At 32.0% G+C, this 27,827-nt stretch overlaps 1 protein-coding gene across 1 annotated transcript; it reads right to left on the bottom strand.

Moving 5' to 3' along the window:
• Positions 1–40: 40 nt before the first annotated feature.
• On the bottom strand, positions 41–27,827 carry LOC127709036 (eukaryotic peptide chain release factor GTP-binding subunit ERF3A-like). Its single transcript, XM_052214328.1, has 14 exons — positions 27,527–27,827; positions 23,572–23,634; positions 20,453–20,701; positions 18,626–18,659; positions 17,154–17,231; positions 16,133–16,313; positions 15,524–15,678; positions 14,127–14,273; positions 11,493–11,592; positions 10,909–10,989; positions 8,336–8,437; positions 7,487–7,558; positions 5,565–5,826; positions 41–4,850 (listed from the first exon to the last, which is right to left on the bottom strand). The coding sequence occupies exons 1-14, from the start codon at positions 27,708–27,710 to the stop codon at positions 4,807–4,809; spliced, it is 1,752 nt and encodes a 583-aa protein (XP_052070288.1). The 5' UTR covers positions 27,711–27,827; the 3' UTR covers positions 41–4,806.

Raw genomic sequence — 27,827 nt, 5'->3', positions numbered from 1 at the left:
GACTTTTGTTTCTTTCCTGGCTTAATAAGTTAACACAAAGTTAAAGATCTTTCATATGTTTATTCAGTTAATTTCATAACTGTGACATCTTTTGAATCAATAAATGTGTAAACAAATTATCATAAATAAAATATCATTTATACAAGCTTTTATTATCTCCATATTGTTTTACAATTTACAGACATTTGGTGCATTTCCTGCCTTTGAATTTCAGACAAAGTATTCATTTATCATAACAAAGCATTCAACTTTTCTTATTTAATATAAAAAGAAAACAAAGTCAATACATTAAACTAAACAGGAATTTATTGTAAAAACAAAATTTTGTATCTTTTTAAAAGTATTTTCAATAAAACAGATCTGGAAAACAAACATTTACCTCTGTACCAAACATAAAAATACCTTGCATGGCTTTATATTGGGGTGGGAAAATTCAGGACTACAAAATTACTGACTATTCCTTTATAAAACCAGAAAATCCACAAGTCTGTATAGCTAACCTGGTGAACTTGCAAAGGAATGTGTGTGTGCTGAAGACATCACTTTCTACACTAAAACCACTGGTTAATTTAGCATATTATCAAAATATTTCTGCATCTATTGAATTCATTCTACCGTTTTGATTTAGGTCCAGTGTGTCACCATAATCACCTTGTATGATATCGTAGCACAAACTGAGGAACCTTAATGTAGATGGTCTCCAAACTATCATTCCTTTTTAATGTAATGCCCTGTATTTTCAGTTGAAACGAAATTAACGAAATAACTGACAATTACAACCAAAGATTGCCTCTGGCAGCATTTTTTTTATACTGAACATAAAATCAAATGAGCTTCATATACTTAGTAAATGAATCGTTTTTACGAACGGATTCAATGTAAATCCTCTTTTATCAAAATTTTTCTGGCTGCTTCTGTGACATCCAATCTGCACCAAATGAAAATTATGAAAAGATTTTCAAACCATCATATTATTTAAATAATTTTGAAAAAATTTGCTACTAGTTCATGAAGATACATCTTGCAATGTTTGCTTTTCAATTTAACAAAAAGGTTCAAGTTAATGACTAAAGGATGAAAGATGCCAAGTGAAAGCAAATCACTCTCACTGACTCTATGTGCCAGGAGAGCTAAAAATAAACCCATCACATGACAAACTACTGAAATAAATCATGACAATAAAACACATTAAAATTGAAAACAAAATGCTTGGTTTATTTATACAAAATATCTTACATATATCAATATAATCAATGAGTATGTATGAGCATAACAACTCTGTAATAGAAACAAATTCTGAAGAAAGTTTTAATAGATTTCATCTATTTCGTTTGGGCTGATGGTATGCTTTAAAAAAAAACAAACAGGAAAAAAAATCAACATTTTAAAGCACTCCATTTACGCAGCACTAGCACAATTACATAACATTTTACACTTATTCGCTTTTAATTGTGTGTAATTAAGATTTTTAACATGCAAATATTTCTTATATGAAGCATCAAGGTCATATAGAAGAAAGATTACTTCTAGCAACTTCAAAGAAAAAAAAAAAAGAAATGTGGATAGTGTCCATATGTGGACACAGATGATGCCCCCCCTTGCATATCATATAGTTATAAAGGGGCATAACTGAAGAACGGTAAAAGTGACGCTCCCAAATTTGAACTTGATCTGAGTTTTGTGGTAATAAGCATTGTGTGTAAGTCTCATAACATTTGGTTGAGGCTAACTTAAGTAGAGAACAGAAACGAAAAATTCAGCAGTACGTACAGACGGACAAGGGTAAAACTTAATGCCCCCACCGCTACGGCGGGGGCATAAAAGATTTTTTGTTTAAAGCTTTGTTACAGGAACAAAATTCAATACTTGTAATGGTAACTCCAAGAAACAATTTTAGGAGGATTCTTCGGTTTTTCAAGCATGTACACGATGCATCAAATAAAATTAGTAAGTGCAATGTAGCATACAAGGCAAGACTCTGCTCATTAAACAAAAGTCATCACAAAAATAACATAAAATTCCTTTGTACTGTGGATTCATTATTATTCACAGGACCCTAATTTTCTTGATTTCATGGGTATCTGTGAAGCTCAAAAATAACTTTTTAACAAAATACAAAGAGTCTTTAGGCTTGTATATAGAATTTGTTAAAAATGACGAAATTAAGTATACAAAAATTACAATTCTTCCTCAATCCATGAAAATTGGTACCCTTGAAAATAAATGAATCAATAGTGCATCTAGAAGGAATACGTTATATATATCATCTTCATAAATCAATTCAAACATAAGCTGAGTTTCAATACAGAGTAAAATATTATGAATTTTATGTAGACAGTATCATGAATGAAAACCAGTAAAAACTACTTATGAAAAATATATCAACCCAGATAAAGATACAATGCAATACAATTGATGAAAAAATTTAACATTACTGGCCCTAATAGGAATGACAACAAACTTCTTAATTATACTTTTAAAAGGGAAAAATGTTGTTTTAAACCAGCAGTTGCACATTTTCAACAAACAATTAATTTTCAATTTTTCCAGCATAGTTAGATTCTAAAATCGATACATATTTAGGATTCTATGAAAAATGAAATTCAAATTTCTTTTTGGTATATTCATCTTGAAATATTGGACAACCTTTAACCTCAATAAATGTGTGATATGCAGATGTATTGATATAATGAAGATAAGCTCTCATCTTTTGGTTTTGAGTACTCAGCTGTTTCCTGTAGCAAAACTATCAAAATTGGTCATGTGTTGTCTACTTTAAAATACAACGTATTTTATTTTAAACAAAATTAACCGAAAAAAATAAAATGAATGCAAATATTGTCAACAAGAAGATGATTCCGACTGAATAAGTTTGAACAACTCTGCTGTTGGAAAGAATGCTTTGAATGTTTTCCCATCTTAACTAAAAAAAAAATGTTTGTCCATTCACTTTATATAGAGCTTTGTTTCTCAAGAATTCAAAACAATGTTCCATTATTTTCTGTTTAAACCTAAGCCATCATTCACAGACTGAGACAAGTATCTGAAATTGCCTGAATGACTGATACTCCCTTTTTTTTTTTTCTTGTTGAGAAAAATCTGCATTGTACATAGATTAAAGAAATCTTGTCTTGTTGAGAAAAATCTGCATTGTACATAGATTAAAGAAATCCACAGTAAATAAAAAAAATAACCACAATCAGCTATATCTAAACCTTGCTGTTAAATCATATTAAAATGAAACTTTAGTGTCATCCATATAACAGCTTTCATCTTAGTAAGTCAATGGACACATCATATGTAGTTTTGAAAGTAGACATCACAAGGGTCTTTGCAGTTTACTTTGCTACTGATTAGCCAAGTTGATGAAAAGGCTTATGGATGACAGACCGACAGTTAACTGCAATAGCAGACACAGACCTTGTTTGTCTCCGTGAGCAAACTGCACAATCATAAATACATGTATCATATTCTCTGGTAAAATAACAAAGTAACTAAATTAACAAATCTTTCAGCACTATTTGTACATCATTTACATATCATTACTGATTTACTGCAAATGTTGAATCGTCTTAAGTTGCATTAAAGGTAGACTTGAACAAAGTTTTAGCAATCATCATCACATCTCTAACTTCTCTCATCACACAGCACTTGTAAGAACAATAGTTAGAAACAACCATAATGTAATGTCACATTAAAGACTGAAAGACCCATCTAGAATAAGTGAAGTCAAATAAAGTTGACCAATTAACAGCAGCTATATAGTTTATACTTGCATCTACAATACAATCCTTTGTAAATTTTGTAATCCATGCAACACAGCCTAAAGACAGGATCATGCGACGTTGTCCAACAAGACTTATTGTCATATTAATTGTACTGATCTGTTTGACATCACAGTTTTTAGCTTGATATTACAATGGGTATTATTGTTAGTGTGAGATTGTCTTTTGGCTGTTCTGGTCTGCTGGGAGAGCATACCAAATTTCTTATCACGGTTATAATGTATTTCAGATTTTCAATACGGACTCATTCATTTTTCAATTCAGATTAAAAAAAAATTCTTCCCTTTGTTTGAATGCCAACCCATTGCAACAGTTCAACCTTTAAGGCTGTGATAAATGTTTCAAGTTAAGTCTTGATTTTCCTATATGTATTGATAGGGCAAATTTACATTCACTTACAGTTCATACTCTGAGAATATATGATTGCTTTTATCAAAAGTCAAATATTTTGAAAAGTCTGTTGGAATTCTAAAGTAAATTTTTAGGTCACAAATTCATTATTAACTGTTGATACCCCATATTTCAAGACAACTATTTTCTTTCTAAGTAACATATTTCTCCAGAAAAGTGTATACTGTGAATTCATTATCTAAGTGGGTACTAATTTTTGTGGATGGCAGAAAAAAATTATTTTTGTGGATATTTGATTTGTTGTTTTTGCAAATTCTCCATACAAGCCTATAAAAGTATTCTTTGACACTTAAATTCATAGTCAACCTTCATCTACAAAAATTAGTACCCAAATGAATTATAGTCTAGTCTTTTTTAGAGTACTAATATCAATCACTCTGTACAATTTAATTTGGTCCTCACTGGAATTGTTGGTTATCAAGTGTTACGTTTCTGACACATGATACAAGGAACAACTTTATTTTACTTCACTGTGACATAAAATACTAGTAGGCTGAAGTCGGAAATATAAGCAACAAATTTGACAAAGAAGTGGCACCAAAACCTGTTTAGTGGCATTCAGATATGTGTATTTTGCATACTAACAGGTGGTGTGGAATTAATGGTTTATTTAGTCTAAAACTTTCAGCACCTTTCCAATTCCAATTGTTTTACCTGAAAAAAAAAACAAAACATTAAAATCTTAACAATACAATTATTCACAGGAAAACAACATTCTATAAACATTATTGAATGGATCATTGCATTTAAAGTAGCTTTTAAAGGTAAATGATGCAGAACAAAGCTATTTATAAACATTATTGAATGGATCATTGCATTTAAGGTAGCTTTTAAAGGTAAATGATGCAGAACAAAACTATTTGACTAGCAACAAGTGTCAATGGTGAAGCAGGAACTGATGACTCTTCAAGGGAACCCAAGTTTAACCCTAAATCAGTCTCAAGGTTATGCCTTACACAACTCTCATACCATAGAACCCATGAAGAAATTATCTTTTTGTAGTTTTAACCCTGTGATATGTATTTACTGTAAATGTTCAAACAACCCCTTGTTAATCTTTTTTTAAAAAAGTGTTTTTTATCATAACAACCCTGCATACCCGAAGTATCCACTTTAGGGATTCTATCAAACTGAAGATTTACCAGGCGTTGGTTCATTGTCGTTTGTAATTTTTTTTATAAAAGGTGAAAACTTTTATTTTGTTCATTCCATTATATCAATGTTTTAATGAGGGAGTAAAAATTGCAAAAAAAACTAAAAATTGCTTTCCAATCAAGCTCTTCTCCATATTGGAGCATCAAATCAAAATTATCACATTACAGACAGGTTTTTTTGGGGAAGAGAACAGATTTTTCATGCTGGACTTACCCTCATCTCGAAGTGTGAATCGTCCCATTTGTGGGAAGTCTTTGAAAGTTTCTAGGCAGATTAAACCTCCATTTACTTCCATCCTTGCTATAGCTAACTGATCTTGTCTAACAAATCGGGGTTTTATTTGAGTTTTTTCTCCAGTTTTTTTGTCTATTATACACAATAATGCCTTGATCGTAACTTCCTCTGAAGATGTATGTAAATGTAAAACTGCACTGTATCCCGCACAAATAATAGATTTGTGTTCTAAAATAACAATCTGGAACACAAAAGTATATATAATCAGTTCGTACTTATAAAACAAAATTATCAGGCATATATTTCATTTGAAAATAACAAGCTTCCCTTATGCAAAATTCAAATTTCTGTCATTAGAATTCATTTTGAGAACACATACCACTTGTATTATTTTTTAAACAAAAAAACGTATCAAGCATATTCAAAATAAAGTTTGAAGTTATATGACTTATAGTATATATTTCAGATATTACTTTAATGAAAGCAAAACAAAATCAGCTTTCAAACCATATTTGAAGATACAATCATTATAATGTGTTTATGAAACTAAAACAACAGCTACATAACCAATAGTACTTCTATTACTGATATATCAAAGTTTTTAAAGGGACAGATATGCTAGAGGAAGAAATGAATTATTTTTCTTTCAGGATCACACGCATTCATCAAATATCTAAGAAATGAATGCTTCTTTATGTAATTTTATTGCGGTGTAAAAGTAATGACCGAAGCACAATTTGTATGAAGCGTGGAAGCACTTCATTCTAAAAATGTGTGCCCGAGATATTGTGGCAAAATCCTATAATTTGTAACAACTCTTAATTACTGTTTACATCGTTGACATTGTTAACATTTCAATGTATACAATGTTTTATCATTATCATGTTTACATCGCTTACATTGCATTGTTCACGATATCGTGTCAACATCATTTATAGTGTATGAACTCTTATATACTCTTTACATCGTTTACATCGTTAACATCAAGATTTTTACAATGTATAAACGATGTAAACGCGATAAACGTTTACATTTATGGCTAATTATAAGAGTTATTGCCAATTAAAGCCAACTTTTCTCAATAATTTTTCAATTATTGCTTATCAAACAATTATTTCAAATTTTAAAAGAGTAAACGAAAATCAATTATTTTTGGCATTAATATGGCGGTAAAAATGCATAAAGAACATAACTATTTCATGAATATGAGTATTTCAATTTAATTAAATTGTTTTTCTTATGCACAAAACTTTTACAGATAAATAGCAAATGAACACAATCAAATTAATAAGTATCACACAATAAACAAAATTATTATTAATATACATCGATGTTGACGATGTGAACGATATAAACACAAACGTAAAGATTCGGTATACAATATTAACACGATGTTGACAGGATAATGTCAGCATCACAATGTCTATGATGTAAACAATTTAAACACAAAGGTATAGACTAAGCATACAATATGAACACGATGTTGACTCGCTATTGTCAACATCGCAAAGTTTACGATGTGAACGATGTAAATAAAAAGGTACAGACTTGGTATACAAAATAAACACAATGGTGACTCGCTATTGTCAACACCGTAATGTCTACTATGTAAACAAAAGGTATGGATACAATACAATGTAAACACTTATATAAACCAAACAAATTTCAGAAATCCTTGTATTGTAGTTCATGAGAAAAATGTGACGAAAAATATTCCTGGAACGGATGGACGGACTGACAGATGGATGGACTGACGGATGGACAGACAGAGGTAAAACACTATACCCCCACTTTTTTAAAGCGGGGGTATAATTATATAACCAGAGCTTGCCATTGTTTTATACAACATTGTAAGTGAATCATTCACTTGCAACATCTCTAAATTATATATAACTCATTACCTGAGCATCAAACAATTTTCCTGTATGACATAAATTTTCAGGTGAACACAACACAAAACCACCAGTTATATCCTATTAAAATATACAAGATAAAAGTATAGTTAATTGTCATCTCATATAACAAGTAAAACTGTGAGTGTACTGCTCCCTTATGATACCCCTGCTATAAGAATTCAGTAAACAGGATGTTGATGAGCGATGACTCTGAAAACTCATTACACAGTAAAGCAGAATCAAATTTCAGCCAGCTATGAATCTAAAACTGCATTACACAGTATATTAGAATCTAGCTCATTAACTATGCATGAAAGTATACTGCGATAAATTAGATCTTTTTGAAAACATGGAATGGATTTGATGAAGTATGGAACGTATCATTTTAATTTATAGTGAAGTTGCTCCAGATCTCTCTTTTTGGCTGATACCTTTTGCGAGTATTGATAAATGAATAAACAATAAATCAATTATCTAAACACAAAAATATAGCTACTGTTTTACTTTTCCACAATAATATAATAAATGAAAATTATAATAAGTTAATATTATCAAATTAAAATACTTATTCACATCAATAGATTATACTTCTCAATACAATCGTGGACAATTAGGTAATACTAAGATGTTTTTTTTCCCCTACAAATTTGACTGAAATATTTCAATTCATGTGATAAGTTTAAAATTTTGTAACACTACAGGCAAGACAAAATTAATTCTGTCACCATATGCATTCCATTCCTTTAATTATCATAACCAAATAAAGGGTTACTATATATAAACAGCAGTGTGTATCTCTGCTTGGGATTCTTATCTCTTCCTACAATCCCAGAAATATCCCTGTTGGTATCTTACCTCTTCCTCTACTCCAGAAACTTTGATTTTGAGATTTTCCCCAGGGTTTGCACTATCTGTTTCAATATCATCAGACCACATCTGCATTACTTTTACATTTTGCTGAAATTCAAATTGAACATTAGTAAGTCTTTCTCAAAATAAACTGCCAATAAAACAGGTATTTAAATTTACAAGGTTTGTCCAACCTTTTTCACTACTGTGTAATTAACCAACCAGGACATTGGATTTTGACTATTTTTGTAATTAGGAATTGTCTTTCCATTATAAACAACAGTTTCCACACAGATGTATACATGCATTATAGAACAATTTTGGTAAAAAAAGGCAAAAAAATTGTTAGAGATTGAGTCCAAAAGAGAATAATTGGCTTGTAATTCTTCTACAAAACTCTGTAACTGTTAAATTTCGTTTTTATCTAATTTTTACATTTTTTTTGCAACAATATTAAATTCTGCCAAAAAAATATTAAATAGAAAAAGCAAACGTATACATAGACATGATATATTTTTTTCAATGAAATTTAGGAGGATAGTGAATTTTTTGTTATTTTAGGCAGTTGGAATGCTATATACATTGCTAAATACAAACAAAATCTAATAAATTTAGTGTTTACATTCAAATAGTTCATATCACTTTTCAGCCTGGTTAATTAACTTGTCTAATTTCATTGGATTCTTGTTGTTAATCAAACTACACATTTATACTATTTTATCTAATATCATTCATGTATACAAGAATATTTTACTTATTTCTAACATTGTTTAATTTATTATTATGTGATGTATACTTATCTCACTGGAATTTCAGAAATCTTCAGTTATTAAATTAAATACCTTTACTTTTTTTCACACTTTTTGTGCTGTTCTAGATAAATACATGTAACATCTTGCTTATATTCCATTAGTATCTTTTCATATGCTTTTGTCAGGAGATTTGACGTACACAATTTTTTCATATGTAAATATTATGTTACATGAATCATTATCAATTAGTTTTTGTTTTGTTTTTATTTATAATAATAATAATGTCCATTGTAATTTTATAATAAAATGCTCCGTTGGGGCGCAGCTTGATACGACCGCAGAGGTCAAACTCTGAACAATTGGGGCAAGTATGGACACTACATTCAAGCTTGATACAGCTCTGACTTTGGATTGTGATTGAATTGACCATGACCCCCAAATCAATCCCAACCTTCTTTTGAGGTATGGAACCCTGTGGTAAAATTTCATAGAGATCCATACACTTATACGCAAGTTATTGTATGCTTGTTTTTGACCACTTTTTGGCCCCTAATTACTAAACAGCTATGACTTTAACCCCCAAAATCTATCCCAACCTTCCTATTGTGGTATGGAACCTTGTGCTAAAATTTCATAGAGATCCATACACTTATACTCAAGTTATTGTCTGCAAACCAAAATGTCTATGGACGACAAATGTTTTTGGTCCCTAATTACTAAACAGCTACGACAATAACCCCCCAAAATCAATCCCAACCTCCCTATTGTGGTATGGAACCTTGTGCTAAAATTTCATAGAGACCCTACACTTAGACCTCGTTCACACTAGCATTTTTCTTTAATCGATCTAATTTGAATCGATCTAAATAAAACCAGTTAGCATTCACATTATCATTAATCATAACGATCTCTATCGGTCTAATCTGAACCAGTGCGTTCACACTACAATTAAAAATGCAATTGATCTGGCCTTATTACCCGTAAAACTGTAAACATTGTGTATAAATAGAACTAATTTACCAAATTGATGTGTTGATACACTGATACACACACTTGAAAAAAAAATGGACGAAGTTATTGTTTCTCTTGAATCACAAGTTCAAATTTTGATACTGGTGTTCTTGCAGTTTTCTTTGATTTTGAAACAAAAACTGTAGAAACGAAGTTACAACACGACAAAATACTGTGGTTCCTGAAAAGAAAAATCAACTAAAAAAAGAAGACACAGATTTCGCAAATTTATGCTACGGCGAAGACAACATGTTTCAGTTTGTTTTTACGTGCATGTACACAAAGGTCTGTTAACAGAGAAATATGGGTTAAACAACGAACCATTGATATATTTGTGCCGCTATACATGCGCATACATTATTTTCGATTCAATCGTACTATTTTAAACCGATCTCTGCGTTCACATTTAAAGTAAGATCGGTTCACTTTAGATCGATTCAAACTAAACTACGTATACCTCTTTTGGTGTTTTAGTTTAGACCGATTGAAGATCGATTCAACGCATTCACATTGACCCTTAAATCGATCTAAAGTGAACCGATCTAGTTTAAATCGATCTAAATGTCCTAGTGTGAACGGGGTCTAATACTCAAGTTATATTCTGCGAACCAAAATGTCTTTGGACAACAAATGTCTTCAGACGACGATGCAGACATCGCCATAACATAATACGAACGAAAAAAAATTTGCGATCGTATAAAAAGGACAATACATTTTATATTATTTCCAGTCATGTATGTATGATAAGTCTTCATGCCATACCTAGATAGGAACTTCTTATTGAGATAAGTAAGAAGATACAGCATAACATATTACCTTATTAGGCATTATAGTTAATGTTTGGTTCTTGCTGATAGTACCCGTTTCTAATTTTCCAAGTAAAATGGTTCCCATGTCCTGAAAAACAATCAAAACAATTTTAACTTTTCATCAATGCAAAAACTTTAGCTTAATAAAACAATAATGTTAAATTTAAATGTAACTTGATCTCATTCATCACTTACACTTTCTCACATTTATAGACAAGCTAAATAACTTAAATATTCAATCTAATAAAAAAAAAATTGAATAAGCTTAATAATAACAAGTTCATATCAGCTAAGTTCGGTTATTATAGTCACAATGTCATACTCCTTTCATTATTTATGACATCACAGAAGATGACTTGTAACTGGATGTTGTCATTAACAATATAACAGATACCAACAGGGGAACAAGAAACCAATTACCCTTTGGACGCCCCTGAGTTCATCACAGTTTTTGGTAAGATTTATGAAACTGTAGAACTGTAGAAACAATATCAACCCTACAACATGGAACATTGCTTAATTATTGAATGATTATTTTTTCCTAAAATGAACTTTAGAACTTTTTAAAAAGATGATATATGAAAAACGTACCTTATATCTGTCAACTATAGGCATCCTTACAGGTTTATCAATATCTTCACTGCTACTCGATAGATTCAACTGGTCAATATATTCTATAAATGCTGGACCCCTACAAAAAGAGCATAGAAGATTTAGGGGAGGCAAGGGAAGACATTTGTCACAAAATAAAGATGAAACAAAACTTATTTGGTCATTTTGGTGAGGAATCAATTGCTGGCACATGTTTATAGTTCATAAAAACTTATGTCTATGTAAATAAACTCATCATAGATACCAGGCTTAAAGCAGTGTTCTCCCCAGGCCGTTTTAGCGTCGCGGCACCGAGACGCTATATTTTTTTCCCGTGATGCTATAATAATTTCCGCGACGCTATAATTATTTTGAGGATACTATTTTTCTAGTCTCTATATCGTCTCTATATCGCAAAACCATGTCCTAAATTTTGAAATTTCATCTAATTACCGCTTGTGATCATAAAAATTATATCACCTTTAATTGTAATCCCTTCAAGTCCGACAATAGAGGCAATTAAGAGTGATTAAATAGGTGTTAATTGCCCTTTGGGTGATAACTGAATGGATACGAATACCCCAAGCTGACACTTGTGACATGACTAATACCACGTGGTCCAATCGCAAATTTCAACATGGAGAAAATTTAATCAGAAAATCGAAAAAATTCGAAATCTACGTTTGCATAATCCAAAATCAAAGATACAAACGATTTCTCTCTTTAGAAAAGAGGTTAGGTTGTATATTTTTACAACTTTTAAAAAATTACTTTCTTTCATTTCCGGTATCTAGTTAATCGAGAGCGTACATGCCGTATATTAAACATTTTGATTTTGAGTTAAAAAAGTTTGATACTACTTTAGAAAGAGATCATAATTGGCTTTAGTTATTGTTTTATGTCATCCATTTAATGCATTAAAAGCGTCATACGCATTCCCCTCTTGTCTAACATTAACTCAAATAATTACAGCGCCCCCTTACGGTCATTGTCCTCCTTAATGTAGTGATCGTTAGGGAGCGTAATATAACGACTGGATTATTCGGGTTAGTCTAACATTGTTTATTTTCGTATATTTTTCTTCCGCCGCCATTGAAATATATGTGTAAACTACGTATCGGAACCGGACCAGATATGACAAAATTCCGTATTTTTCCGATAATAACTACAGATGCACACATGGCACAGTAGACAGAAAAAATGATTACAAAAGAATAAACTACGCTTTCCAAACGCATTAACAGACTATTTATTAGATATCTTTGCTAAATGTAATCTTTTTGAAAATGCATTGTTTTAATATACTGACTAAAGTAGCTTAACTTTGTTAAAAATATATATCATTTTGATATAAAGAAACAACTGGGACTAATTCATTGAGTACCATGAAACAATGAATTTCATAGACATGATAAAGAAAAAAGTTTTTAATTGAAGTTTTATTGCTATATGATACTTTCTCTTCCCTTTTTATATAAAAACCAGTTCTTTTTTTTGCTAGGTATTTAGTATTGTATATACAGGTTGCACTATAATAAACCATTCATTCATTCATTCATTCTTCATTCATTTAGTTGAGTAGGTAGGGTAACTGGAACCACATATATATTTTTATTTGGCCCAAGAGGAAAAAAATAATTTTGTAACTATAAATGAATATAGAAAACATAAACTGAAACAACTGTTATCATGGTTATAGTTTAATTGTATTCTCAGTTATGAATTGAACAATATAAACATATATAACATAAAGGAAATAGAGCATCGCCGCGACGCGTCAAATGACATTGAAAAATATACAGTTTATTTTTTTACGCCAAATGTGATGCTATCCAAAATTTCTGGGGAGAACACTGCTTAAAGTCATCCGACTAAATGTGTTACAATTTGTAGTTGGACACCACTTCAAAAACCCACTTTTTCTACCTCTATTTTCAGTAATAGTGACCTTGTTCTTTGACCCAAAAAACAACATTGGCTTCTTCCCCTACAGTGTATCTCCCATCTGTAAATATTTTGTTCCAATCAAGCAAGGAAAACCTAAGTTACCATCCAGAAACCATTTTTTCTTTTTTTCTTTTTTTCTTTTTAGTAACGGTGACCTTGATCTTTGACCTATTCACTTCAAATATTTTCAAATTTTGTAACAGGCTGTGAAATTTAGAGATCAGATCCGTGTTGAAAACTTGGAGATGATTACTCAAAATTGATACCCATATTCCTCTCATACCTAACAATACCTCTTAAGCATATCAAACAGTTTTTTGTACTGATTACTTTTGTTTTCAATGAGCTAATGACAATGAAGAACATCAAACCGAAAAAACTTTAATAATGGAATTGGTCTTCATGGGGAGATATTAAAAATTTGGAAAAAAATATATTTAAATATCTTACCAATATATAAAGAGAGCTTACACATATGTGCAAAAACAAATCACATTATTATTGTAGTAAAAGTAATAGAAATATGATGGGATACTAAAACTTACTTGATAATATAGACTACTGAGAGATATAGGAGACTTATGTTTAATGTTAATATCAATCTTGGTTTGTTAACTATTGTCAATTAAAAACCTGCATAGCCAAATGATTTTGAGTAATCAGGCTATTAATCTCAGCGTAACATACCTGTACCATGGACAAATACTTTCATCTGGTATATCCCTAAGGAATGCTCCCGTCATACCAGACACGGGCATAAAATATATATCTGTCTTTGGGTTAAATCCAACTTTCCGTAAATAAGGAATCAATTTCTCTTTACACTCAATATATCTAAAATAAGAATATTTAAATATCACACTTGGTGAAATAACCAATGCATGAAACAAGGACCATAATTTTTGTGGACTTTATTTAAGACTTGGTAAGGCTAAACAACATTAATTTCACATTTTAGGGATTTTTTAGGTTAAAAATGGGGGTAAGCAAGCATTATATATATTTTTCTAATACATAATTTATAAGATAGTCTTGAATCACTGTAAATATGCAGTGGAAACAGCAATATCTAAAGTTTCTAATTCACTTTAAGGAATCTTATGGGAGCAAGTGATTAATACCAAGGCTTCCAAAACGGTCGTATTTGCCGGACAAATGTCAATTTACCGGACATTGTCCGACTGGGCCAAGCATGAAACGGACATCCTACGTGGGTTTGCCATTTTTACATTCATGCGATTCAGAAAAATCAACCAATTAGACTTGACCTTGTGCCTTAAACAGCCACACTTTTCTGGTCATAAAAGTGACAGTAATCTATAAAGAAGCCCTACTGTAATCCCCTCTCATTACAATCAATGTTAATTAACTATAAGTGTCAAACAGGTTAGATTTACCTGTGATCACCAGTGTCGAGTCAAATATTTGTACCCGACATCAATCGATCTTTTCGGAAGATATTTTTTTATTAAAATTAAAAACGTTCCTGGTTTAAATCTAACTACTTTTAAGCAAAATAAATTGAGACTATCGAAAAAATGTATTTAAGACGATAAGACCATAATTTTCAAGCAACAGGTAAACTATTTTGTACCGGACGTTGATATAAACAGGTGAAAATTATCTATAAAGGCTTAGTGTAATCAAACTTTATGTATATAATTAACAAGTTCTGTTCAAAGTAAAATAACTCAATCACAAAAAAAATACCACTTATGGATATTAAAAAGGGCGATATCTCACAAACGAGAAAAGCTAAAATCGTGAAAATCGAACTTGACCTTCATTTAGTCGCAGGAAACAAAATATCTAAATTACGCCAGCCGTACATCCCCAAATCAATAACCGATTTTTACTTCGAAAATGCGGTTAAAAATGGGAATACATTAATTTTTTTAAATCCAGAAATTTTTTGGAGAGAGCAAGTCTGGAGAAAAAGAAATTATCTTTGCGTAGCCATAAATTGATAGTTCATGTTTCATATTTCTTTAAAATCCCCACATGACAACAGGTTCTTTAACAATCCTGGATGAACATTAGGTGGTTTGGAATTCACATATAAGCATGTAAATAAAATTGTTTACCTTTCCTCTGACCACAAGACTGTTGGGTCATCCATTTTATTTATCACAACTATCAAAAATTTTACTCCCGCTGTTTTTACCAACATGGCATGTTCTCTTGTTTGTCCACCTTTCTCGAATCCTGTTTCGAATTCACCTCTTCTTGCTGATATTACCTAAAAATAAAGATGCATCTTTCTTAATGCACATTTAATGAAAATTTAATGAACATTTTTCTTATATATTCTCTCTGTAGTAAGGATACCAACCATAGCTATCAGTTCTTAAGAATCATATATGAAGGAAACAACCCTGCATATTAAAACCAAGCCACCAAGGGGATATCAACATAACTACATGTAACTGTCATATAAAAATTGTGTAAATTGTTTCACAAATGAGTGTCAGTGGAGATAGGAAGTGGTTTCATTCATGTTTTAGAGTTGATGATTAAATAAGAAATCCATTCAATAACATTTAATTAATGGGCTGCATTTTCTAGCAGATGTGGCCAAAGATTCATTGATCATGCATCATTACAAATGACTACTCAAAAGAGTGATGTTGTTTTAAGCAGTTTAATCTTCCAATCAGATATATCAATTTAAATATAACAGAAGCAGAACATACCAATACTGCTAAGTCTGCCTGGGAAGCTCCACCAATCATGTTGGGTACAAAACATTTATGCCCTGGGGCATCTAGTATTGTAAAATGTTTTTTCTCTGTCTCAAAGTATGCCCTGCCTACTTCTACTGTTTTTCCTTTCTCTCTTTCTTCTGAATTTGTGTCTAAAGCCCACGACAGATACCTGTTGAGATCGAAATAAATCATACAGAACTAAATATTCTTTTATGTATGTAACAAACTGACAAAATTCAATTCAACCATACAAGTATTTTTTGGACGCTATGTATATGGTCATGACCATACACATAAATACCATAAGAGTATATATTGTTTGGTAACTAATGGGCTGGACCATATGAGTATTTAGACCATATAGGTATTTTTTTGAATAAATATACTATTTATAGAATGATTTTTATAACTCTCTGACAACTGTTCATTGTTCACCATTTTAAATAATTACATTTTAATTTACAAAGATCTATGGATGAAAAACCTGGGTGCGCTCAAAGTAAGAACTTGTACCTTTATTTCTGATCCACTCAATACATCTGCTTTGAAAATTTTCTCATGAACGAAAGTATTTCGACAAGAAGAATTTTGTTGATGTAAATATTAAAGCAACTTGATTTTGTAAGGTTAAGCTCTAGAAACTCATAGTTACCAAATTTTTTCAACAAGAACAATTTTTACAAACTCCTGTTTGAAATTGATACCTGAAGCCCTTTATAGTATTGACACTTAGGTTCCAAAAAAATTTAAACTATTTTAGTCCAGTGTTACCCCAATTTAGCTTTTCTATCATCTGAAAAATAAAGATTTGTCCAACTGGTTACCCAGCACACTAGAATTTTTTTTCAATCAGCAATATTGCAGGCAATACAAATACACACTATATTTTTTGTGAACACACATGTTCATACCAAATTAAGTAACAATTTGATTTCAGTGTTTATTTTAGTAACAACTGAATGTCATTTTTTATGTAAATTTACTATCAATAGTAATTTTTTGTACAAACCATGTTTCTCTGTTTTTCTCCTTAGCTTCCCTTTCATATTTTTCAAGAGTTCTTTTATCAACCATACCAGTCAGATACCTATAAATATTTATTTGATATATATATATATTTGAGTAAAACTTCTGAGATTAACTTTTCAACTACTATACTGAAAATAATAAAATACCAAACAGATACATATTTCATTCCAGCAATGAACAAACCCATAAAATCATATTATAATAATTAATATGTTGTACCTTTTTGTATGAATTAAGACTCATTTTCAATTTAAGATTTACAATCATTTCTTTTATTTAATTTTTTACAAGGTGTTTTTATGATGTGAAATTAAACTTCAGTCTGAAAAGGACTGAAATGAAGGTCACTTAGTATCTGAGATAAAAACTTGAACATTAACTCTAATTTGAAACAATGGGGTGATAAAAATAGGATGAAGTGATCTAGTTTACACAGTATGCTGTTAATTTCCCTTAAAGGAAGTTGATAGTTTCACATTGTATTATTATTCCTGCACTTTTGAGATAGGTTGTTATATGAGATGAGAACTTAGAAAAATCACAAATATAACACAGGTTACTCTGCTAAATTTCTATCATAATTACACCTTATGTAAGAATCCTGGGTTTTGATTGGTTGATAGCCAGTGTATTTTTCACCAATTTACTGTTATCAAATGAATATCGTTCATTTTTTAACGCCGCCGGGGTATATGCAAAAAGGATATGCTTTTTTTACCCTCTCTGCCATGGTATTTGCCAAAAAATACTCTATCCGACTGGACGCTTGTAACGTCACGATCATCAATGCGTTTTTGAACGTTAACATTCGGTGTAATTAAACAGATATAGCATGTTCTTGAGGGGTATTCGCGAAAAATACCAGTCTTGAGAATGAATTTCCCTCGCCTTACGGCTCGCGAAATTTAACATTCTCTTGACTGGTATTTTTCGCAAATACCCCTCCTTAACATGATATATCTGTTCAAAATGAGGCTAAAAAAAATGTGTCAACAATTTTAAAAACAATTACTTTTCATAATTAAACAGCCAAACTACTTTTAATTTATAGCTCTAGTAAAGATAATTTTAAGCAAAATAAAATCGCATCTTAGTATTATTTCAGATAAAACTTGAATGAAAGGCTGGTGTGTCTTGCACAGGTAGATATAGACGACATACTTAAACCAACTAACTGATGAGGCTTAAAAGAAGGCAGTTTATACACCTACAACATACACATAGGTTCCCTCAGATAAAAATCACTCTGATGGGTGTTAAGTGTTACCAAAGTTAAACTTGATGATTGCTGGTGAATGAAAGTGAAAATGCTCAAATTTATGACATTTTAATAGATTATCTATAGAATATTTATATAAACTATTTCAGGGTTAATCTGACACCCAAAGTAGTGTTTTTTTTACTGAATTATATCTGTGTATTGTACTATGTTATCAAGATTATCAAACTTACATCAAATGACCACCAATAGTTGATTTTCCAGCATCTGAAAAATTGGAGAAAAAAAATTATGTCTTTTAAAAGAACATCTCCTGCACGTTTGCTTCAGTTTAAATATTAATACTAAGGGCTATTCTGTTAAAATGGATGTGGGAGGATAGGAATAATTTTTTTTTATTTAGGACATGGGTTGTTGCTCATTTATGGTTGTATGTCGATTTGATGAATGTAAAATTACTCAGTATCTTGTTGTGGGGTAGAAATTGAAGTTCCTACCTACTCACTCATCAACATCCATTTGAATGGAATAACCCTGACTAAATATGTCTTCAAAATTTCAAACATTAGCTGTATAACTACTGTAAATTCAGAAATTATTGCGTGCATTTATTATTGCGATTTCGTAATTTAAGACTAAAATGTGATTTTAATTTTTGCGAAATTGAGAAAAGTCCTGTTTAATTCTTATAAAAATGTTGAAAATGCGAGTTTAAATTATTGCGATTATAATACTGTCGCAGTTTTCGCAATAATAAAAACATCGCATTAATTTCTGAATTTACAGTAGTTGGATGATTTAACTTAAGTTATGTAAACACATGAAAATGGAACAGATATATCTAAATATCTATAATTTATGGTTTTTATATGTTAGAACATTCATGTTTTGCTACTTATGTGCCTTTTGTAGTATACCATACATATCAGTTTTGCTCATCATTGAAGACCTGTGATTGTTTATATCCCTGTTCTTTGTTCTGTGGTGGATGGTTGTCTCATTGACAATCATACCACAGCTCCTTACTTTTATATTTAACAATCTCACATACTTCATATCACTGTATAAATGTGAAGACAGAAGTTTCCCTCTCAAAACTAAAGGCTCCAATGATGCTGGTTTGCTAGCTAAGTACGAAGTATCTATACACCCAATATCTAAATGGCCACTCTCCAACCAAAACAAAGTCTATACAGCTTATGTTCAGTACCTATCCATTTTTTGGTAATTTAACAATCAGAATTAAAAATTGCTTCCGATTGACATGATTTTCATATGACCTTGTAAGGCACTATAAACAATCCCATTTGTCTGACAGACTTCTATCTTAATAAAAAATAAATGGGGAATGTGTCCATAGGACACAGTGATGCCCCCTTTGCATATAACATTATAAAGGGACATAACTCAAGAACGATAAAAGTGACTCTACCCAAATTTGTACTTAATCTGAGTTTTGTGGTAGTAAGCATTGTGTATAAGTTTCAAAACATTTGGTTGAGGCAAACTAAAGTAAGAGAACGGAAACGAAAAATTCAGCAATTTTTTCATTTGTAAAGAGGCATAACTCCAGAACGGCAAAAGCGACGCCACCAAAGTTCAACCTTGATCTGTGTTTTATGGTAATATGCATAGTGTATAAGATTCATAACATTTGGTAGAGGAAACTAAAGTAAGAGAACGGAAACAAAAAATTCAGCAATTTTTCCATTTGTAAAGGGCATACATAATTCAAGAAGGGTAAAAGTGACTCCACCCAAATTCAAAATTGATCTGTGTTTTGTGGTAATTAGCATTGTGTATAAGTTTCATAACATTTGGTTGAGGAAAACTAAAGTTAGAGAACGGAAACCAATTTTGGGACGTACGGACGGACGAACGTACAGACGGACAAGGGTAAAACTTAATGCCCCCTCCGCTACAGCGGGGGCATAAAAATCTTCCTTTCATTTTATGGCATTTAAATCATTCAGTCAGGACAAGAGAACTACCAATACCTGGAACATAATAGCCTGTGGTACAAAAAAGTCCATGGCTGACTTGTTCCTAGACATACTGACCTACATGACCAATGAAGACCACATTAACATGATCTTTCTTTTCACCAGATTCTTGTTCTTGAATGATTTTCTTGGGTTTGACAACAGAAGTTGTCCCCCCTTCATCTTCTTCCTCAGAATCCTCCTCCTCAGATTCTTCATCTAGCTCTTCATCTTTACCCCCTCCATCATCATTTGTTTCAATTTTCTCTTCAGGTGTTTCAGCTTTCTCAGGCTCTGTTACTGTTTCACCTTCCCAATCTGCGGCAACTGTAAAATACACAATGTTATGTTGATATTTTCATACTATAATGCCACTGGGCAAGGCTTCTTTCGAAAATAAAATATAAACATTTTTTTCTTGTAGCCATTAATACAATTATGCCAATCAAAAAAGATATGCAAGTTAAGGGTTTCCTCCTTATAAATAAAAGAACAGAGTTCCAATGTCCCCTGCATTGCACATATTTTATCTATCCAAGGTTCAAGGGCAATAACTAAATCAATCACTTTTTTTTTTGTTCTTTACAACAATTTTTAAATATCTTAGAGAAATGAAGGCTTCAGAGCAAATGCAATGCGATTTCCGTTATAATTAATTTTTCCAAGGGGCATAACTTGTTAAAAATATTTGATCAGCACTGATTTTCAAAAGTGTCAAAGACACATCGCTGATATAAACCTATGATATAAGTTTCATAAAATTCTGGCAAGAATTGTACACAAGAGAGCACTAACAATGCAATTTTTCATATAATCAATATATCCAAGGGACATAACTCTTTTCAAAAATAATTGATCGGCACTGATTTTTAAATTTGTCGGAGACATTGATGATATAAACCTGTAATATAAATTTCATAAAAATCTGGCAAGAATTGTACACATGAGAGTGCTAACTGCAATTTTCCATATAATCAATATTTCCCAGGGGCATAACTCTTTTAAAAATAATTGATCGGCAGTAACTTTCGAACTCGTCAAAAACATAGATGATATAAACCTACAATATACATTTCATAAAAATCTGGCAAGAATTGTACACATTAGAGCGCTCATCAGGCAATTTTCCATATAATTAATAATTCCAAGGGGTATAACTCTTTTAAAAATAATTGATCTGCACTGATTTTTTGAACTCGTCAAAGACATTGCTGATATAAACAAATGATATAAGTTTCATAAAATTCTGGCAAGAATTGTACACATGAGAGCGCTAATATTGCAATTTTCCATATAATCAATACTTCCAAGGGGCAAAACTCTTTTAATAAAGTGCTCCGCTGGGTGCAGCTTGATACGACCGCAGAGGTCGAACCCTGAACAGTTGGGGCAAGTATGGACACAACATTCAAGCTTGATACAGCACTGAATTTGGATTGTGATTAAATATTTGACACAGCATAGGTTTCTGACACAGAATGAATGTGGTCTAAGAACTTAAAAATTTTAATTTATCTATTCAAACCATATCATTATTATTTGCTTTTATATATAAATCAAAAATAACCAATTTAAAATGGAAAATTTTAAAGAAAAAAAAGGAAAAAAAAATCCCCCCCCCCCCCAATTTTTTGAACCCCCTTATGATTCATCACCCCCAAACTCAATCCCAGCCTTCCCTTTGTGGTATGGTACCTTGCAGTACAATTTCAGAGAGATCCATACACTTGAACACAAGTTATTGTCTGGAAACTAGACAAATGCTTGTTTTTAGGCCCCTTTTTGGCCCCAAATTCCTAAACGTTTAGGGCAATTACCCCCAAACTCAAACCCAGCTTTCCCTTTGTGATATGGAACCTTGTAGTACAATTTCATAAAGATCCATACACTTACACACAAGTTATTGTCCTTAAATTAGAAAAATGCTTGTTTTTTCCCCTTTTTGGCCCCTAATTCCTAAAATTTTGAGGCAATTAACCCCAAAATCAATCCCAGCCTTCCCTTTGTGGTAAGGTACCTTGCAGTACAATTTCAGAGAGAGCCATACACTTGAACACAAGTTATTGTCTGGAAACTAGAAAAATGCTTATTTTTGGCCCCTTTTTTGCCCCTAATTCCTAAACGTTTTGGGCAATTACCCCCAAACTCAATTCCAGCTTTCCCTTTGTGATATGGAACCTTGTGGTACAATGTCAGAGAGATCCATACACTAACACACAAGTTATGTCTGGAAGTTACAAAAATGCTTATTTTTGGCCCCTTTTGGGCCCCTAATTGAGTAATTCCTTAACTGTTGGTACCATAACCCCAAAAATCAATCCCAACCTTACTTTTGTGATATTGAACCTTACGGTAAAATTTCATAGAGATCCATTCACTTAAACTAAAGTTAGAGTGGGAAAACCAATGTGTCTTCGGACGACGACGACGATAACGACGACGCCAACGTCATACCAATATACGACCACAAAATTTTTTTTGCGTCATATAAAAATAATTGATTGGCACTGTTTTTCGAACTCATTCAAGACATTGCTGATATAAACCTATGATATAAGTTTCATAAAAATCTGGCAAGAACTGTACATGTGAGAGCGCTAACGAGACCAGACGGACGCCCAGTATTTCTGTCCCCGGCAACGCGTTCATGGGGGACAAAAGTAGGGTAGGTAAGTGATTATTTTTATACCTTGAGTATATGGTGAGACCTGCAATTTTGTCTAGATTCACTACCAAAAATGGCAATAAAAACTTGGAGGTAGACATTTTGAGAAATAAAATATATATGGTCCATAGGGAAACCCTTAAAACACAAGTAAATGTATTATTTTTTATTTTGGTCTAACCAAGCTAGAACTATATTTTCTTTCGGTTTTAAAAAATTGGCTATTTACATGTAGGTGGTTTTTTATTGTTCATATATTCACTGGCAGGTAAATCTGTTCAAAATATAAATTCTGTTCAATTTGTCTCCATTTCTTTCTTCAATATCTATAATTTTGTGAATTTCATTGTTTAAAATACTGGCAGAAAATATACATTTCAAAACATTTAGTAGAACAGCCGCATTTTTCAGCTTTTCTAACAAATGTACATTGTAATTTACTTACTGGCTTATATAATTCATATAAAGTATATCCAGTGAGTCCCTGCTGAAAGTATTTGTCTAATTAAAGCTACGTTATGAACATATATACCTTCATTATTTGTATTCATTGTCTCCTCTTCTTTCTCTGGTGGATTTGGTGTTGAATCTACAGCTGGTAAATATAAATTTATCATACTTATTAAGCAGAACATACAATTGTAGATGCCACCATCACATTACAGAAAATTCTGAAACGCCAGCTGTCTTTCCATATCTTTCAATTTGTTAATGTAAAACAAAATTCTGCATCAGCTTATTCATTAAGAGGCAAAACTTATGTTCTTGAAACTAATGTTGCAAAAGTTATGTTCTTTCAACTAATATGGCAAATGTAATAGCAGAACTTTTAAACAGTTAATGTAATTTTAGCAAGCCAGACTACAGGGATACAAAATGGGAACCCCCCATAGAAGCAATGTCAAGATAATGCTTTGGTAAGGGAAACCCCAAAAAATTATCAATTGGGGTTTCTGAGAAGAGTATACAAATGTGAACATTAGTGTGAAGATATAACAAAGTCCATGTTATCCCAAAGTTACCCCCCAAAAATCAGTCAGATGAAGAAATGCAAAAGGTGATACAAAGTACATCATTTGAATAAGATTCTGTGACATTTTTCACAAAATTCTGTCAAGCGGTTCAGGAACAGTTGTGGATCCAAAAGGTTGTGATGGAAGGTACAATGTACAAGGAAGAGTCTAATACCCCCATGACAAAATACTGTCCACTTTCGAAAGTAGCAGCATAATAACCTGTTTAGAGTAGCTTCCTTCATCTAAGATAACCACAGCAAACCTTTTGAAATATATAATAAAATGCTCCGCAGGGCGCAGCTTGATACGACCGCAGAGGTCGAACCCTGAACAGTTGGGGCAAGTATGGACACAACATTCAAGCTTGATACAGCTTTGCATTTGGATTGTGATTAAATATTTGACACAGCATAGGTTTCTGACACAGAATGAATGTGGTCTAAGAACTTAAAAATTTTAAATTGGACATTCACCTATTATGGTCCAATATCCAAAATCTAAATACATGGTTAGATTCAGCATATCAAAGAACCCCAAGAATTCAATTTTTGATGAAATCAAACAAAGTTTAATTTTGGACCCTTTTGACCTCAATGTGGACAAAGTTGATAATGGGGCCCAAAAATCAAAATACATGGTTAGATTCAGCATATCAAAGAACCCCATATATTCAATTTTTGTTGAAATCAAACAAAGTTTAATTTTGGTCCCCGATTTGGACCAACTTGAAAACTGGGCCCATAATCAAAAATCTAAATACATATTTAAATTCAGCATATCAAAGAACCCTAAGAATTCAATTTTTGTTAAAATCAAACTAAGTTTAATTTAGGACCCTTTGGACCTTAATGTAGACCAATTTGAAAACGGAACCAAAAATTAAGAATCTAAATACACGGTTAGATTCGGCATATCAAAGAACCCCAATAATTCAATTTTTGATGATATCAAACAAAGTTTAATTTTGGACCCTTTGGACCTCAATGTGGACCAATTTAAAAAGGGGGCCCAAAATCCAAAAACTTAATACACGGTTAGATTCAGCATATTAAAGAACCCCAAGAATTCAAGAATACAACCCCATTGAAATTGGTCAAGAAATAAGCAATTTATACGAAGTATCTTCTTTTGCACAATACTGTGCAATTAAATATTTCTTGCTATTGCGCAATACTGTACAATTGACAATTTCTTGCTATTGCGCAATATTGTGCTATTGGATATTTCTTGCTATTGCACAATACTGTGCAATTGAAGATTTCTTGCTCTTGCGCAATAATGTGCAATTGAAGATTTCTTGCTATTGTGCAATACTGTGCAATTGAAAATTTCTTGCTATTGCACAATAATTTACACATCCTGTTTGGTGTGTATCTCCTACCATATCATTATTATTTGCTTTTAAATATAAATCAGAAATAACCAACTTAAAATGGAAAATTTTAAAAGAAAAAAAAAAGGAAAAAAAGAAAAAAAAGGAAATAAAAAAAATCCCCCCCCCCAAATTTTTTGAACCCCCTTATGATTCATCACCCCCAAACTCAATCCCAGCCTTCCCTTTGTGGTATGGTACTTTGCAGTACAATTTCAGAGAGATCCATACACTTGAACACAAGTTATTGTCTGGAAACTAGAAAAATGTGTTTTTTTCCCCTTTTTGGCCCCAAATTCCTAAACGTCTAGGGCAATTACCCCCAAACTCAAACCCAGCTTTCCCTTTGTGATATGGAACCTTGTAGTACAATTTCAGAAAGATCCATACACTTACACTAGAAAAATGCTTTTTTTTGCCCCTTTTTGGCCCCTAATTCCTAAAATATTGAGGCAATTACCCCCATCATCAATCCCAGCCTTCCCTTTGAGGTATGGTACCTTGCAGTACAATTTCAGAGAGATCCATACACTTGAACACAAGTTATTGTCTGGAAACTAGAAAAATGCTTATTTTTGGCCCCTTTTTGGCCCCCAATTCCTAAAAGTTTCGGCAATTACCCCCAAACTCAATTCCAGCTTTCCCTTTGTGATATGGAACCTTGTAGTACAATTTCAGAAAGATCCATACACTTACACACAAGTTATTGTCATGAAACTAAAAAAATGCTTGTTTTTGGCCCTTTTTTGGCCCCTAATTCCTAAAATTTTGAGGCAATTACCCCCAAAATCAATCCCAGCATTCCTTTTGTGATATGGAACCTTGTGGTACAATGTCAGAGAGATCCATACACTAACACACAAGTTATGTCTGGAAGTTACAAAAATGCTTATTTTTGGCCCCTAATTCCTTTACTGTTGGTACCATAACCCCCAAAATCAATCCCAACCTTCCTTTTGTGGTATTGAACCTTGTGTTAAAATTTCATAGAGATCCATTCACTTAAACTAAAGTTAGAGTGCGAAAACCAATGTGTCTTTCGGACGACGCCGAAAGACGCCAACGTCATACCAATATACGACCACAAAAATTTTTCTGCGGCCGTATAAAAAATAGGTCTTCCTATGAAAATGCAAAGTTAAAAATATGTTAAAATCTGATGTAAAGTCACAAAATTTGAAGCTGGATACCGTTTCAAAACAATGCTGATGTATTATTGGTAAATAATTCAACCTCTTTCAACATGTTTAAATCTTTGTTCATTCAAATATCAATTTGACCTTGGAGATGGGTAATGCATGGGCTAAATATGAGCTAAGCATGTTAAGTTACTATATAAGAAAAGAATGTCAACATTGAAAAGTGAAACAAAACTGTGTATTAATATTTATATTTATGTTTACACCTGGTTATACAATGTATGACTCTGGGAAATTATTCTTTGGAGATTATCTTGATGGTTAATTAGATGGTGTCTAGTCTAAAATACACAAAATACTGATACCTTATAACAAGTCCATGCATTTTTAATTGTTTCTTCATGGTTTTTTTGTAATTTAGATAGACATTTGCATATGTAATAAATCAAATATAGGAATATAGAGTCAAATTGGTAAACATTAATTTGAGAGCTTATGCCCCTTTATTGGCTTTAACAAAAATGAATGGACTACACCATGAAACAAAATAAGCACTCTTGCAGGCATATTTTATTGGCCTAATCAGAAGATATAGTCTGTAATTCTGGTAAAATATTTAATTATCAGACAAATATATAGAAACAAGCCTTGTCCAGACTATAGGACCAGTTTGGAAACCCTGATCCCAAAAAAGCCATTCTACTGATTCACTGATTGGTCAGACAAGTTGTTGAACTTGAAGGCACAGACACAGTTCAGCTGTGTATTTTAATTAAGATATATTCAAACCAATTGATAACTACTATGTAATTATTTGTAGGAGAGTGTCTTACCTGTTATATGTAAATAAAGATGTCAAAAATAATCAACATATTTCAGCAATTGAACTTGAAGAAAAAAAAACATATGCGTCATTTCTCGAAAATGTTTGTAACGACCAACCTGATAAAAAATAGTTACCCTGATTATTCTTGTTTCCAAATGACGGTACAAATTCGCTGGCGTAAGGGTTTTTTCCTGGAATAAAAGCAGCCGCATTCGCATTCAAGCTGGAGGGAGGTTTTGACAACCCTGAGGTGGAGTCGTCTTGGTCATCTTGGTCCCAAGAATCTGGGGCATTTATACGGCCGTTTTCAGAAGCCATTCTGTTTAACTATTTGTTGGATTGATAAATGAGTAAAAATAAGAAAAGAGTTTCACAATAAGTGAACAATCCAGATTTCAACACCGCGTGTAAATATGACGTCACGGAAGTGCTTGT

This window comes from Mytilus californianus, unplaced genomic scaffold, assembly GCF_021869535.1.
Source record: "Mytilus californianus isolate M0D057914Y unplaced genomic scaffold, xbMytCali1.0.p SCAF_7, whole genome shotgun sequence".
Lineage (NCBI taxonomy): Eukaryota > Metazoa > Mollusca > Bivalvia > Mytilida > Mytilidae > Mytilus > Mytilus californianus.
The sequence above is the reverse complement of the archived record's forward strand: the minus strand, read 5'-3'. Positions and strand labels throughout refer to the sequence as shown.